We start from the raw sequence: 16238 nt of genomic DNA, 5'->3' as shown, positions 1-16238 counted from the left end.
ATTATAATCAATAAAATAAAAATTTAAATTTTATTTTTTTAATATTATCATAAAATGATAATTTTTAGTTATTGATAGTTGGTGCTAGTTGGCCTCTTAATAATAAATCTTTAAGCTTATTTTTTAAATTAACATAATCGTTGTAGGTAGATGTTGGAGTGATACTTTTTAACGCCTCCAATAAATTTGGATTGTTAAAAAGATTATTTAATGTTGGAAATGGTTTACTTAATGATTGGCGATCTTGAGTAGATAAATTTAAATACTCCTGTATAATATTATATCCCAATTGGTAAATATTTGTATTATCAATTAAATTACTATTGTCATTAATTAATTTTTTATATATTATAAGTAGATTGTTAAAAAAATTAGCCAAAAATTTTTTACCATTACCATTTATCTCTCTAGTCATATTTTTTAATTCATCAGAAAAAGTAGTAAGTTTAATTTTAAATGATGGTGTAATATTTTGTAGTGGTGCCATTAATGCTTCAGTTGAGAGATTTAAACTTTTTTCCATTGACTCAACCATTTGATAAGGCAAATATATCATTTCTTTTTCTTCACCATCTGTTAACTAGAAGAAGATATATTGTTTTAAAAAAATAAATAAATAACATACTGAGTTAAAGAATACATAAAATTGGCTTGGGATCATTGAAAATAAAGCTAAAGGCTGTTTAAAATTTTCAATTGATATAGTAGTATTTTGTGTTATGATAGGTATTATTATTACAAACAACAGTAACATTATTAATAAATATAAAAATTTATTTCCAAAAAAGTTTTTTTTTTTTTTATATTTATCCCTAAATTTTAATCCTGATTAAATTATTTTTTTTTTGTCCAATCCTTTTGTTATTATTATTTTTAATCATTATAAATGATATACAAATCATTAATCATGTTTCATATGTCATATGCCATCTCATTAAAAAAATATATTGTTTTCTTCATAAAAAAAAACAATATTTTAATGAAAATAATATATTTTTTTTTAAAAAGAGGCTGTAATATTCTCAATAGATTACATCGTTGATAATTTTAAGAAATATAAATCTTCTAAACTTTTAAAAATCAAATAATTGCCGTTAAAATTTTTGCACACAGTTATTTTAAAGAACCTGTCAACAAAATTTGACAATCTTCTGACATATTAACATTTCAAATACGTCAGAAGGTACATTAGAAAAAAAAAGCTTCAACTTTCTTTAAACTAGCCTTCCTATATTATATCTTTGATGTAGATTTATATATTTAATAAAAATGTTAACTCACTAGATCTATTATATCTTAAATATATAAATATATTTTTATAACTTTTATCATTTGTATAGTTTTTTAAAAAAGAAAATTTTCATTCTCAAGAGTTACTTTAAGATTAGTTAATTATCTTTCTTTTTTAATTTTGACGTCAAAAGCACTACTATCAATGGGTATTTTTTTATGTATTTACGTCAGACAACCTATATTTTATTACCTGTTTCATTATCGCACAGTAATAATGAATAATATCTATCTATAATATCATAAATATATATATATATATATATTTACAATACTAGTTAGTTTCATCATTAACTTTTCAAAGATATAATATTTGATTTTTTAACTTCCTCATCCAATAAATGTGTTATTTTCTCATATACATATATATTGTCTTCAGAATAAAAAGTGAAAATATTACCCCCACTTCTTATCATTACTTAAAAATTATTATTTAGGAGAATACGACATAAGGCTAATTGGTTAAAAAGATAAGAAATTAATCTTAGGCGTAGTTATATATATATATATATATTTTTGAAAATATACTCCTATCATTTTGATAACAATGATATCTTCTATCGTGTATTCGTATCATCATCTTCTTATTATAAATTATAATAGTGTTTAGTGGCAAAATTTTATGTACACATTTTATTTCTTTTCATTATTATATATTTAAAATTTTTCTTTTATCTAGTACAATTTTATCAAAAAGATCAAGTGTATAATAATCTATTTTATCCTCTCTTTTGCTAATGATACATTTTCATATGAAGAGATTTTTATTTTCATCTTTTATATTAGATCAAAAATTTCATCTTGTAATTAAATATTATATTTTCTGCGCTTCATCTTAAAAATAATTTTATCATATGAATTTATTGAATAAAATTTCTTAGTAAAAAAAAAATTAATAGTAATAAATAATATATTTTTATTAAACATTTTACCAAAATCATCTGTTTTTTTCCATTTCAAGAGTTAACCATATTTCATTGCCCTTTATAATACAATTCTAACTTGAGAAATGACCCCTTCCTATTCTTTTTTTTTTTATATAATTATATTTTGATGTCTAACGTATATAGAAATATTATTTAATTGCATGACGTTTTCTTAAGACTATATTTATACCTGTGTTTATATATTTCTTTAAATAATTTAGTGGATGTAACGATACATACTACTAATGCTTACGTGGCCTTTTTTTAATAAGTTAGTTGTAGTGACATATACTTACTAGATAATGTCTAACATGTATATATTTACTATTTAGCTTTTCATCTTAGGATTTCATAATAATAAATAATATTATATATATATATATATTAGTTTAAAATTAATTAAAAATATTTTTTTATTTTATAGCGAAAGATGGAGAACGCTCATACGAAGAGTCCTGAGGAACTCAAAAAATTTTTTGGTACCTCTGACGGAGGTTTGAGTGAAGAACAAGTAGAAGAACTTCGCGAAAAATATGGTTTCAATGGTAAATAATATATTTTTATTATAATTAATATTTTATATATTTTTAGAATTACCTGCTGAAGAAGGGAAAAGTATTTGGGATTTAATTTTGGAACAATTCGATGACTTACTTGTAAAAATTTTACTCCTTGCGGCTATTATTTCATTTGTTTTGGCTTTATTTGAAGAACATGATGATCCATCTGAAGCTATTACAGCTTTTGTCGAACCTTTTGTTATTTTACTTATATTAATAGCTAATGCAACAGTTGGTGTATGGCAAGAACGTAATGCTGAGGATGCTATTGAAGCATTAAAGGAATATGAATCTGAAACAGCTAAAGTTGTTAGATCAAATAAAGAAGGTACACAAATATTACCTGCAAGAAACTTGGTACCAGGAGATTTAGTAGAAGTATCAATTGGTGATAAAATTCCAGCTGATATTAGATTAATTAAAATATACTCAACAACAATTAGAATCGATCAATCTATATTGACTGGTGAATCTGTATCTGTAATAAAAAATCTTGACACTGTCAATGATCCAAGAGCTGTTAATCAAGATAAAAAGAATTGTTTATTCTCTGGTACAAATGTGTCATCAGGAAAAGCATTAGGTATTGTATTTGGTACTGGTTTAGATACTGAAATTGGTAAAATTCAAAAACAATTATCTAAAACAGAGTCAGATCCTACACCACTTCAACAAAAATTAGATGAATTTGGTGAACAACTTTCTAAAGTTATTGGAATCGTTTGTATTTTAACTTTCGTAATTAATATTGGACATTTCAATGATCCTGTTCATGGTGGTTCCTGGATTAGAGGTGGAATCTTTTATTTCAAGCTTATTCTATCTCTTGCCGTCGCAGCTATACCTGTTAATATTTCTTTTCAAGTCTCCAGAACAATGATTCTGGGGTTCTTTGAAACTAAAAATTATGAAATTATTTTATCAAGATATAGTCTCTTTTCACACATATTTTAACTATTTAGGAATTATACTTTTAATTCTAACATTAAGTAGTGTATTTTGATATTTAGTTAACAAATTCATATAATATCTAGTTCCAAACATGAAATTTATTATATAGTTAAGAACTATTACTTTTTAAAAATGAAAAAGTCTAGTTTTTTTTTTGAAGTTACTTTAAATCAAACTACACTGATATATCACATTACTATTTATTACCTAAAGATAGCATATTACACATATAGTTAAAACAAGGTATTAGTTATTTGGAAACAGTTTAGTTATCTTTGGCTTATGATAGAATTACTAGTGGAAACTTCTTGTTCCGTTATAGTTTATAGTTATAACTTTAAAATGTATCCTTGTGGGGGTAATTAATTGAAAATTAACTTTCTCTTTTTTAATGTATTTTCTTAGTATTAACATCTTTGTACTCTTTTATTATTTTAGCTAATCTCATCCTTCAAAACCAATATAACGTCATTATACTATGCTCTTTGGTCTTTCTGTAGTAATCTTATCTTCAAACCCTTATTCCTTCTTTTTTATTTAACTTACTCTTACCACCTTCAGTTTAACCTAAAACACTCAATTTCTCTTTCTTTTCATTATATCATTTACACCTGAGATTATTTTAATTTTTTTTATTATAATATTATTGAAAATTTCTTCTTATCCCTTACTTCAATACTTCTTTTCAATATGTTATATTGCTGTAGACATACAGTACTATCCTATTATATCTGACTAACTTTTACGATATTCATTATATATTAATGTACTTTATCGTATTCTAGCTTTTTTTTTTATTCTGAGATATTTTTTTTTTAAAATATCTACCGTATTTATTTGTATTTATATCAAAAAATTTTAAGTCTCTCACCTCTTTAGTAATAGACATATACTTCTACTTAATCTATAGAAGTATCATTATATTTGCAGATAATAGTTGTCTTTAATTATAGTATTTACATTTTAATAATTTTGTAGTTCTAAAAAAAGTTACCACTTTTTATTACTTAATAATGTAGATTTTTTTAAAACATTATATTCAATTGAAAGTTCAATTTGTTGTAAACTTCTGTTACATACAAATAATATTGAGTATTCAAGAGTAAAAAATAACATATATCTTAGAAACTTAAAACTTTATATATCGTAAAAAAAGGGTTACATTATATAAAATTTTATACTTCTATAAATTTCTATATTTTATAGAGACAATATCATGATATTATTTATATCCAAATATTAATAATTATTTAATATTTATTTATCTTTATTTAATTTATAGGAAGGTTTACCAGCTGTAATTACAACATGTCTTGCTTTAGGAACACGTAGAATGGCTAAAAGAAATGCTATTATTAGAGTATTAGGATCTGTTGAAACACTTGGATGTACCTCAGTTATTTGTTCAGATAAAACGGGAACTTTGACAACCAATCAAATGTCAGTATCAAAAATGTTCACAATAGAAAATGCCTCTGGTGATAGTGTCTCATTTTCTGAATTCGCAATTTCTGGAACAACTTATGAACCTATTGGACAGGTATCAAAAGACGGAAGAAATATTAAAGCCGGAGACTATCCAGCACTCGTTGAATTGGCCACAATCTGTTCATTGTGTAATGATTCATCTGTTGATTACAATGATGTTAAGAAATGTTATGAAAAAATTGGTGAAGCAACAGAAACAGCTTTGGTTGTTTTAGCTGAAAAGATGAATGTTTATGATACAAATAAATCAGGTTTATCACAAAGAGATCTTGGAAACGCTTGTAATAGAGTTATCCAACAAAAATGGAATAAGAAATTTACTCTTGAATTTTCACGTGACAGAAAATCTATGTCTAGTTATTGTGTTCCAACATCAGGAAGCAGTGGTCCAAAAATGTTTGTTAAAGGTGCTCCAGAAGGTGTTCTTAATAGATGTACTCATGTTCGTGTTAATGGAGAAAAAGTTCCATTGACACCTGCAATGACAAAAAGAATTGTTGACCAATGTATTGCTTATGGTACTGGACGTGATACTTTACGTTGTCTTGCTCTTGGAACTATTGATTCACCAATGGATCCATCAAGAATGAACTTGGATGACTCAACTACTTTTGCTCAATATGAAAAAGATATTACATTTGTTGGAGTTGTTGGTATGCTTGATCCACCACGTATGGAGGTTAAATCTTCAATTGAGGAATGTAATCAAGCTGGTATTCGTGTTATTATGATTACTGGAGATAATAAAGATACAGCTGAAGCTATTGGAAGAAGAATTGGACTTTTCAGTGAAGATGAAGATACAACTGGAAAAGCATTTACTGGAAGAGAATTTGATGATTTATCATTAGAACAACAAAAAGAAGCTGTTAAACGTGCTAAGATTTTTGCTCGTGTAGAACCATCACATAAATCTAAAATTGTTGATTTCTTACAAGCACAAGGTGATATTACTGCTATGACTGGTGATGGTGTAAATGATGCTCCAGCTCTTAAGAAAGCTGAAATTGGTATTGCTATGGGGTCTGGTACAGCTGTAGCTAAATCAGCTGCTGAAATGGTTCTTGCTGATGATAATTTCTCATCAATTGTCTCAGCTGTTGAGGAAGGACGTGCTATTTACAATAATATGAAACAATTTATTCGTTATCTTATTTCTTCTAATATTGGTGAAGTTGTATCTATTTTTATGGTTGCTGCTTTAGGTATTCCAGAAGCACTTATTCCAGTTCAACTTCTATGGGTTAACTTAGTAACTGATGGTCTTCCAGCAACAGCTCTTGGATTTAATCCACCAGATCTTGATATTATGGATAAACCACCACGTTCTGCTAATGATGGTTTGATCTCAAAATGGCTTTTCTTTAGATATATGGCAATTGGAACATATGTTGGTGTTGCAACAGCTTTTGCTTCAATGTGGTGGTTCTTATTATATGAAGATGGTCCACAAATATCTTATTATCAATTGACACATTATATGAAATGTGAAATTGAGGAAGAAAACTTTAAAGATTTAGATTGTTCTGTATTTGAAGACCACCATCCAAATTCAATGGCATTATCTGTATTAGTTACAATTGAAATGCTTAATGCTATGAATTCATTATCAGAAAATCAATCAATTCTTAAAATGCCACCATGGACAAATATTTGGCTTTGTGGAGCTATTTTCCTCTCAATGTCCTTACATTTTGTCATTCTTTATGTTCCAATTATGAATACTATCTTCCAAGTTATACCATTATCAATAGCAGAATGGGGAGCTGTATTAAAAATTTCATTCCCAGTAATATTATTGGATGAACTTCTTAAATTTGTAGCTAGAAATTATGTTGATGGTAGGTCGTCTGAAGTTGTCATCTCTGCCTCTCATAAAAAAGATGGCAAATCACGTCCGGGTACTACAAATACTGATCCATTAACGATTGTCTATTTGGTTGCCATTGTAGGAGGAATACTTGCCTATTTCTACTACCTTGCAGCACCATTATTTTTATAATACCTTATCCAAATGGTTTTTTTTTACAAATTTAATGTGTCTCTATATAATTGAATGCATCCCTTTTCAAATTATTTTTTTTACATGTTATTGTTTTTTTTTTTTATGGTGCTTTCAAAATCACCAAATATTATTGCCTTCCTACCATATGATATTGATTATATTTTAAAAATAATTATATGGATATGGGAAACAAATACATTTTTTTATCCTAAATTATTTATTTATTTTTCTCTTGTTGTTTTTTTTACAACATGAGATTTTAATAAAAAAAATGATATTATATCTTTTTTTTACCCTTGTATGTTATCTATATTTTTATATTGATCCTTGTCCAAAAGGATATCTCTTGATTTTTTTTAATTATCAATAAAATTGAAAGCATGGTGTTATAAATAATCAAGAAGAGATACAAAAAATGAAGAAACCTATGTAATTTTTTAACATGTTGTTATGTGCTTTGTAACCCCAATTAAAGATAATAATTTTTCTATTGTTTTAGTTAATGTCATTGCCTCTCATACTGCTGAAAAGGACAAAAAAAGAAATTAGAAATTTACTTAGGTGATAACGGTAATAGTATAATATTCAATTTTGTGGATCTAAATCATTTAAATACTATTTTCAGTATTTCTTTCCCTCCCTCATTATTCTTTCACCATCAGAAAATAAAGAATCATTTTTATTATTCAGAAATCTATTTTGACAGTTTATTTTGTATGTTAGTTAATACCAATTAGTGTATGCTGTTACAATATAAAGAAAAACATTTATAATTTTTTATAAACAGTTTTGTTAGTAATAAAATATCAATTTTTTTTGACGAATTTGGTAAATAAACATTTTTTTTATCTTATTATTTTAAATTATATTAGAAGTGATAAAAAAAAATTAAATCAGTCATTGAATGACTAATTTATTTAAAATAAGCAATCTTTCTTAAAAATTATTTTTTAAATAACTATATATTATAAAAATTATCATTAAAAATATGTATTTATAATAATCTTCTAAATAAAAAATGAATAATTTTATGTAAATATATAACAATAAAAATCTTTTCTCATGTTTTTTTAATGAATTTTTGTAATATATAAGAGAAATTTTTTAACAGAAAAAATATATATTTTTATAAAAATGAACTTTTTTAGTTTTATTATTTTAACTATCTTCCTTTGCAACTACTTTCTTGATGCTGTTGTAGGTGTAATAAAAGGTGAAATATGTGATGGAGATGCATGTATTGCAAAAGGCATGAAAGAAAAAACAATGTGTTGGTGTGTTCAAAAAGAGATATGGAGAAAAGGAAAATTCATAGAAAGTGAATGTATTTGTTTTGGTGGTCTTGGTTAATTGTGTTTACCTAAAACAGAAAAATTTTAACTTAAATAAAAGATTATATTAAATTTTTTTTTTATATTTCTTTTTGATAAAATTTGTACTTTATATTTTTTTTTTTTTTGTGGGTGGTTTTTACAAAATTTTTATTGAAAAATTCATCAAGAAGAATGATTACATATTTATGAGGTCAATATGTATTTTTACAAAACATTTTCACTAATATAATAATTCATAATAAAATAACATTAAAAATGTAAATTGCCAATGAATTTAAATATTTTTGTGGTGCAAATTGTATTATGAAAAAATTATTTTATCTTTAAACATCAAAAATTGTGTCATATTGCTTTTATCTATCACAAGTTTAATATTATTCTTGTAAATAATTGTAAGCTGAATAAATATAAACCAGAGAAAAAAATATTTTATTTGATTTAAAACTAAAAAAAATTTTTTTTATCAAAACTTATTAAACATTAAAATATATAAATAAATTTTAAAGGATTATAAAACAAAATATTTTTGTTTGTTTTTAGTACAACGGAACTGCATATTTTTATGATATGTACTTATTGTCAAGATGGTTACAAAGAATGTCAATAAAAATAAGTGAATAAAAATGATAAGTGTGTTTTACCCGAAAATTGAAAAAAATTAAATATTTTTTTTTATTTTTATTAAACAAATTTGTAGTAAAAAAAAATGATCAAACTGATTTTTTTTTTTGAATTGATATAAAGTAACTTTTATTTTATTGTATAATTAGTTTTATAAATAAAAAAATATTTGTATAAATATCCTTCAAATTAAGGTTAGAAAATGACTTTATAAGTTTACAAATAGTAAAATTACCATCTTTTTAATGTTAATATCTAATTAACCTTTAATAAAAGTAATAGATACAAATAATTATTTTTAAATATAATTAAAGAATAATATCGTAAATTTATGTTGATTAAATAAAAGGTTTTTCATAAATAAGTATGTACTTAAAATATATATTGTTAAACAAATTTTATAAACTTTTTTGTAAATATAACAAATAAATAATTTAAAAACAAAAATTTTTTTTAATATACCTAAAAATATTACTTTAATTTTATAAATTCATATAGTAAATAAAATTATTTGTGAAACTAAGAATAAGCTTTTATATTTTATAATCACTAAAATAACACAATATACATAATTATGATTGGAAGAGAGGTAAAAGAAAACTTTTAACAATCAACATTATTTGTACCAATAAGTCTTGTAAAACATATGTATAATATAAATACAAAAAAAAATTATAACGATTATTTTATGTGTATGTTATATATTATAAATTATTATTAAAAATTGATATTTAATTCTATAATTTTAATTATTTCTTTTAAATAAAATTAATATTTATCATAAAAATATAACAACCATACAAATATGTACATACGTAACTGGCCAAATATGTTTGATCAGACATATATACATTAAATATGACAGTTTCATCTCTTTTCATTCGTTTTATTAAAATTTCTTTTTCTTCAATCACCACGTAATCAACTTTTATAAACATAAAATTTTTATATAATTTAATAATTATAATATTTAACTTTATTATATTATTATAATTTTATATATTTTTTTTTACGTTTTAGAATCTTTATCTATAATATATATATGATAAGATAAAAGGGCATTTCAATTTTTTTGAATAATTATACACATTAAAATCAAAACATTGATTATAACCATATTCAAGGTTAAACCGTAATTACACATATACATATAAAAATAAAAGAATTTCATTTAAAACTTTTTTTTTGTCTTTTATAGGAAAAAAAATAAATTATGGGTTTATCAAAAGTATTCTTTTTTTTACCAAGACGCCTAGAAACGTTCCTCAATCTTTTAGTGATAATTATGATCTCTATTTTTTTATTATTTATTTTTGTAAATGTTTTTGGAGATTTTAATAAAAAAACTAATAAAATTAGTAGAGATATTCTTAAAAGAATAGAAAAAGAAATTGATGAAGAAAAAAATATTTTACATGTTATACCAAATTATTCAATTCCAAGAGAAGGTAAATTATTTTATTATTATTATTATTATTCTTTTTTTTAATAGGTCCTGGTGAAAATGGTGATGCTGTAATATTAACAGATGAGGAAAAAAAATTAGGCGAAGAAGAACTTAAAGTTTGGTTTATGAATATGCAAGCTAAGTAAGTTTATTATTAAACAGTATTTGTTCGATTTGGACAAGGACAATAAAAAGCATCAGGTCCACTTATACCTTTAATACCATTTATACCATTTTCACCTTTTCTTCCTGTATCACCTTCTTTTCCTCTTTCTCCTATTTTTCCTGGTAAACCTATTTTTCCTTTACTACCATTATCTCCTTTTTTACCTGGTATTCCTATTTTTCCTATAATACCTTTAGGTCCTTTAGGTCCACGTATATTTGATATCTGTTTTTTACCATTTATTCCTCTTTTACCTTTGGCACCTGGCATTCCAATAAGACCTGGTGGACCTGAATCACCTGGAATTCCTGGTAAACCATTTTCTCCATTTTTACCAGGCATTCCTGGAACACCACATATACCTTCTCTTCCAATAGGTCCTGGAACACCAGTCCGTCCTTTAGGTCCACGTTTTCCAGGTGGACATTTGATACACTCAGCCATCTCAACAATACAAATAGGTTTTTCAAATAAATCAGCATCAACACCATCTGGACCACGATTACCATTATCACCATCTAATCCTGGTTTTCCAGGTTTACCTGGTGGTCCAGGTTTACATTTAGGAATAGTTAATTCACAAGTACAATATTTAGGTAAAGAATTATCTTTTTTTTTTCTTGATATTAATGTAAAAGAATTTACCAATCCTAATATTTCTTCCCATGCTTCATTAGTAATATTTCTATATTTATTAATATTATCAAATACATCATCTTTTAATATATTAATTTCTTTAACCATAAAATATATAAAATATAGAGTTACAAAAGTACCAAATATAGATATTGTTGAAATAAAAATAATTAAATTTTTTAATAACATACTTTTTTTTTTAAAAGTAAATAATAATATAATTTGATATCAAAATAAAAAAAAAAAGTTGAAATAGACAATTTTTTGATCATTAAAAAAAAAGAAATAGAAAAAATAAAATTAATATACCTGTTATATATTGAAGATATATATATTATTTTTTTAATAATTGTATATAATAGAAAAAAAAATTTTTTTAATTTAATACAATTATAAAATATTATTATAGTAATAAAGTTTCACTGGATCGTTCAATACCGGATGTTAGATCAGAAGAGTGTAAGAAAAAAAAGTATGATATAGATAATCTACCAAAGGCTTCAGTTGTAATTATATTTACTGATGAGGCATGGAGTCCTTTGTTAAGGACTGTTCATTCAGTTTATAATAGATCTCCATCAAAATTGTTACATGAAATTATTTTGTATGATGATTTCAGTAAAAGAGGTAGAAATTATTTTACCTTACACTATAATAATATCTTTTTTTTAATTATAGATGAGTTAAAAGAAAAACTTGAAAAATATATTAGAAGATTTAATGGTATTGTTAAATTATTTAGAGCAACTGAAAGAATGGGATTAATTAGAGCAAAAATTGCTGGAGCCAAACATGCAACAGGAGAGGTTGTTGTATTTCTTGATTCTCATTGTGAAGCTAATACTGGATGGTTAGAACCAATTGTTGAGAGGATATCTCAAAATAGAAAAGCTATTGTATGTCCAACTATTGATTATATTTCAGCTGAGAATATGGCTTATAGTGGTAGTAGTGGATTAGCTAGTGTTGGTGGTTTTAGATGGTCACTTCATTTTACCTGGGATCCTATTTCTGATAGAGTTAAAAAAACATTAAAATCAGGTACTGATCCTATTCCTAGTCCAACAATGGCTGGTGGTTTGTTAGCAGCAAACAGAGAATATTTTTTTGAAATTGGTAGTTATGATCCTGGTATGGATATATGGGGTGGTGAAAATTTAGAAATATCTTTTAGAACATGGATGTGTGGTGGTTCAATTGAATTTCTTGGTTGTTCACATGTAGGGCATATTTTTAGAAGTGGACATCCTTATGATATGACAGGAAGAAATAATAATAAAGATGTTCATGGAACAAATTCTAAAAGACTTGCTGAAGTATGGATGGATGAATATAAGGAATATTATTACAGTCATCGGACAGATTTAAGATATAAAGATGTTGGAGATTTATCTGAAAGACATGAATTAAGAAAAAGATTAAAGTGTAAATCTTTCAAATGGTATTTACAAAATGTCATACCAGAACAATATGTACCACATGAACATTCATTATTTTATGGAAGTATTTCTAATAAAAAAACTGGATTTTGCCTTGATACTTTACAAAGACCTGAAGAGGCATATAAAAAAGTAGGAGTTTATCCCTGTCAAAATAATGCTAATACAGAACTTTTTGGTTTAACTTTTGATAATATACTTAGAAGAGAAGAATGTTGTATTAATAGTTCCACAGAAAATGGTATCACTTATCTTATAATGTCTCGATGTAGAAAATCAACTAAAAATGAAAAATTTGAATTGATTGGAAATAAAATTAGATCTAAAAAAAATGGACTTTGTATTGACTTTGAAGGCACCACAATAGGTAGTGATATTAAATTAATGGAATGTGAAGATGATAAAGATACACAAACTTTAATTTTAAATAAATATAATTTTCCTTACATGTAATAAAAATTTATTTAATTTATTTTTTTATATAATAATTTTAATAATTTATTAATCGTAATTGAAACAATCATATAGTCACTAATATATTATATGAATTTTTCGCAATAAAAAAAGTCGCGGTCTCAATTTTATTACTACATAAAACTTTATTATTTCTATCTGTTTAGAATTTTTTTAAAATTAATATGGCTGAGATAGAAGAAAAAAAAGTAACATATCCTTTGAAAGTAGTTTATTGTTCAGGTAAATTTTATAATTTTTATTATAATTACTTTTTTTAGAATGTACAATGCCTTTGGAGTATTGTGAATATAGTGGAAAAAAATGTGCAACAAGATCAACTCAGGAAGTAACAGAAAGTGTAGATGGAATTATAATAACAGATAATGATGTACAAGAAGAAACTAAACATCAAACACGTGGAGGAAGGGGAACCAAAGGAAAAGTAGCATTTGAAGAACCACAAACTATAACACTTCAACGGGCTTCAAGAGGAAAAAATAAATATACAACAATTGTAAAAAATCTCAGTACACATAAAGTTGACTTAAAAGTTGCAGCAAAGTTTTTTTCTTCAAAATTTGCTTGTGGTAGTAGTGTAACAGGACCTGATGAAATTGTTATTCAAGGAGATGTTACAGATGAGTTGTTTGATGTTATTCCAGCAAAATGGCCTCACATAACTGACGATGACATTGAAGATCTTGGTGATGGCAAAAAATAAGTTTTACTGTTTGTATTTAAGATATTTTATTTTGTTAAAATATGATTTGAATTTGTCGAACATAAAATACTTGTTTATATCTAATTAGTAATAATTTTAATAATACAAAAAAAAGAAACATTTGGAAATGTTGATAGACTTTTTTCATATTCTAGAGATTAAATTATTTGTATTTTTGATATAATCAAATATATATCTATTATAAATATTTGACAAAAAAAACAAACTTTTATTATATATTATTACTACAAAAGTAAGTGTCAAATTATAATTTTCAAAAAACAACAAAAAAATAAGCTTCATTATTAAAATTTTAAAAAAAGAAGTTAATTTTCATGTGTATTTTTTTGTTATTGTTTATGAATATATTTAATCTTATATTTTATGGGTACAAAAAATATTTCATGGTCTTGAATGGAAAATTCATATTAATGAATTGTATTAGATAGAAATAATATCTCAGAAAGCTACCTGTACATTTTACAATATTTAAATAATGTTTCGAAACTCGTTTTCATTTCAAAATATTTTTCCTAACAATCAGTTTTTTTTATAGATGGAAAGAATCAAATTAGTAGATAAAAATAAAACTTTAAAACTGTTTAAAAAATATATGCTTCAAAATAAGCCTTGTCTTTTTGAAAACTCTTTTACAAAATTATGGAAAATAAATGAATTATGGTTAAAAAGTGATGGGAGTTTAAATTTAGATTATCTTTTAAATATGTATGAAACATTTAAATGTCCAGTTATCGTTGATGAAAATACATCACAATGTGAAGAAATGACATTCAGAGAGTACATTGAAAAATACATTTTTAATAAAAAAAAAGGTTACTTAAAAGATTGGCATTTTCAAAATTTATGTCATAATAATGGGTTGCCTCAAGTTTATGAATTGTTTTCAATTTTAAAGTTTGATTGGATAAATAATGAAGAATGGACAACTTCATCTAAAAATAATCCTTTTGGTGAAGATTATAGATTTTTATATTTTGGTCCAGAAGGGACATGGACAAAATTTCATTGTGATGTTATGGGTTCATACAGTTGGTCAGCTAATATAGTTGGAAAAAAAATTTGGTATTTTGTTCCAATAGGAAATGAAAAGTATTTTTTAGATAAAAAATGTGGTAATAATAACTATATTAATGATATAAGAGAAAGAAAAGATATTTGGAAAGAAAGTGGTGTTTTTGAAGTTACACAAAATCCTGGTGAGGTAATTTTTGTTCCTAGTGGTATGTGGCATCAGGTTCATAATATGGTAAGCTAACTTTTAATTTTTATTCATTTTACAGGATTTGACATTATCCTTGAATCATAATTTCATTAATGCAGCTAATATTGAATTAGTCTATGATCTGTTAATAAAAAGAAAACTTGATGTAGAAAAAGAAATCGAAGATGTAATATCAATGAATGTTTATACAAATGAAGAGATCAACAATATTAAGGAGAACATTTTAAAACTTGATCTTAAAATTAATTTTAAAATTTTTAATCAACTGATAGAAAAAATTAAAAATGAAAGAGAAAATTTTGTAAACTTTTTTAATGCTAATAATATTGGTAATGCTTTAATTGACATAAATGAAGTAAATAAAGAAAATATTTGTAAAATTAGTGAAATTTACTGTACATGTGATGAAGATATTTGTAAAACTTGTTACTATTTAATGATGAAATTTGATCTTACAATAATTAAAAAATTTTATGAATTTAAAAATATATAAATTTCTAATAAAATATTCAAAAATTTATCTTTAAAAGCAATTAATTTAAGGATAATTGTTATTTTTGGTAAAAATATTTTGAATTGATAATGAAAATATATATAGAAAGTATTATTTTGTATATTTATATTTTCAATTATGAAATAATAGATGGATTAAATACATCAAATATTAAACCATTTTTGGAAGAAAATACTACAAATATGACTGATATCATACCAAAACATATGAAAGAGTTAGAAAATAATGATAACATAGGATTTACAAATGTTAAAATGTACTTAGATTCTTCATGGTTTATTATTTTTAAATCTCCAGCATTTATTAATAGAAGATTATCAACAATAATAAATAATGTAAGACATATAACTAAGATGAAAATTATTTTGTTTAATATAAGCTATTTAATTAGTTTTCTTATTTTAATAATTTTAGTAGCACTTGTACTAAAAAAAATACTTT

General features: G+C 24.2%; 8 protein-coding genes across 8 annotated transcripts; 6 read left to right on the top strand and 2 right to left on the bottom strand.

Moving 5' to 3' along the window:
- Positions 1 to 64: 64 nt before the first annotated feature.
- Positions 65 to 661, bottom strand: SRAE_2000050900 (Nematode fatty acid retinoid binding family-containing protein; the record flags this gene model as incomplete). The annotated part of the gene is made up of 2 exons (XM_024651347.1): positions 65 to 580; positions 626 to 661. The coding sequence occupies 2 exons, from the start codon at positions 659 to 661 to the stop codon at positions 65 to 67; spliced, it is 552 nt and encodes a 183-aa protein (XP_024505034.1).
- Positions 662 to 2646: 1985 nt separating this feature from the next.
- SRAE_2000050800 (Calcium-transporting ATPase sarcoplasmic/endoplasmic reticulum type) lies at positions 2647 to 7923 on the top strand (the record flags this gene model as incomplete). Its single annotated transcript, XM_024651346.1, has 6 exons — positions 2647 to 2761; positions 2808 to 3622; positions 5010 to 7056; positions 7720 to 7724; positions 7782 to 7790; positions 7846 to 7923. The coding sequence occupies 6 exons, from the start codon at positions 2647 to 2649 to the stop codon at positions 7921 to 7923; spliced, it is 3069 nt and encodes a 1022-aa protein (XP_024505033.1).
- Positions 7924 to 8354: 431 nt separating this feature from the next.
- Positions 8355 to 8570, top strand: SRAE_2000050700 (Hypothetical protein; the record flags this gene model as incomplete). The annotated part of the gene is made up of 1 exon (XM_024651345.1): positions 8355 to 8570. The coding sequence occupies one exon, from the start codon at positions 8355 to 8357 to the stop codon at positions 8568 to 8570; it is 216 nt and encodes a 71-aa protein (XP_024505032.1).
- A 1890-nt stretch (positions 8571 to 10460) lies between these two features.
- On the top strand, positions 10461 to 10768 carry SRAE_2000050600 (Hypothetical protein; the record flags this gene model as incomplete). Its single annotated transcript, XM_024651344.1, has 2 exons — positions 10461 to 10623; positions 10668 to 10768. 2 exons carry the CDS (start codon positions 10461 to 10463, stop codon positions 10766 to 10768), a joined length of 264 nt encoding a protein of 87 aa, XP_024505031.1.
- An 8-nt stretch (positions 10769 to 10776) lies between these two features.
- On the bottom strand, positions 10777 to 11532 carry SRAE_2000050500 (Hypothetical protein; the record flags this gene model as incomplete). Its single annotated transcript, XM_024651343.1, has 1 exon — positions 10777 to 11532. One exon carries the CDS (start codon positions 11530 to 11532, stop codon positions 10777 to 10779), a length of 756 nt encoding a protein of 251 aa, XP_024505030.1.
- A 333-nt stretch (positions 11533 to 11865) lies between these two features.
- SRAE_2000050400 (Polypeptide N-acetylgalactosaminyltransferase 1) lies at positions 11866 to 13316 on the top strand (the record flags this gene model as incomplete). Its single annotated transcript, XM_024651342.1, has 3 exons — positions 11866 to 11883; positions 11952 to 12051; positions 12103 to 13316. The coding sequence occupies 3 exons, from the start codon at positions 11866 to 11868 to the stop codon at positions 13314 to 13316; spliced, it is 1332 nt and encodes a 443-aa protein (XP_024505029.1).
- Positions 13317 to 13501: 185 nt separating this feature from the next.
- Positions 13502 to 14040, top strand: SRAE_2000050300 (Density-regulated protein; the record flags this gene model as incomplete). Its single annotated transcript, XM_024651341.1, has 2 exons — positions 13502 to 13559; positions 13598 to 14040. 2 exons carry the CDS (start codon positions 13502 to 13504, stop codon positions 14038 to 14040), a joined length of 501 nt encoding a protein of 166 aa, XP_024505028.1.
- A 613-nt stretch (positions 14041 to 14653) lies between these two features.
- Positions 14654 to 16214, top strand: SRAE_2000050200 (JmjC domain-containing protein; the record flags this gene model as incomplete). Its single annotated transcript, XM_024651339.1, has 4 exons — positions 14654 to 15295; positions 15342 to 15699; positions 15927 to 16132; positions 16212 to 16214. The coding sequence occupies 4 exons, from the start codon at positions 14654 to 14656 to the stop codon at positions 16212 to 16214; spliced, it is 1209 nt and encodes a 402-aa protein (XP_024505027.1).
- Between the last annotated feature and the right edge of the window lie 24 nt (positions 16215 to 16238).

The sequence above is a fragment of the Strongyloides ratti genome (genome assembly GCF_001040885.1).
Source record: "Strongyloides ratti genome assembly S_ratti_ED321, chromosome : 2".
In the NCBI taxonomy this organism is placed as follows: Eukaryota; Metazoa; Nematoda; class Chromadorea; order Rhabditida; family Strongyloididae; genus Strongyloides; species Strongyloides ratti.
Note: the sequence above shows the minus strand (reverse complement) of the source record. Positions and strands in the feature narration are given on the sequence as shown.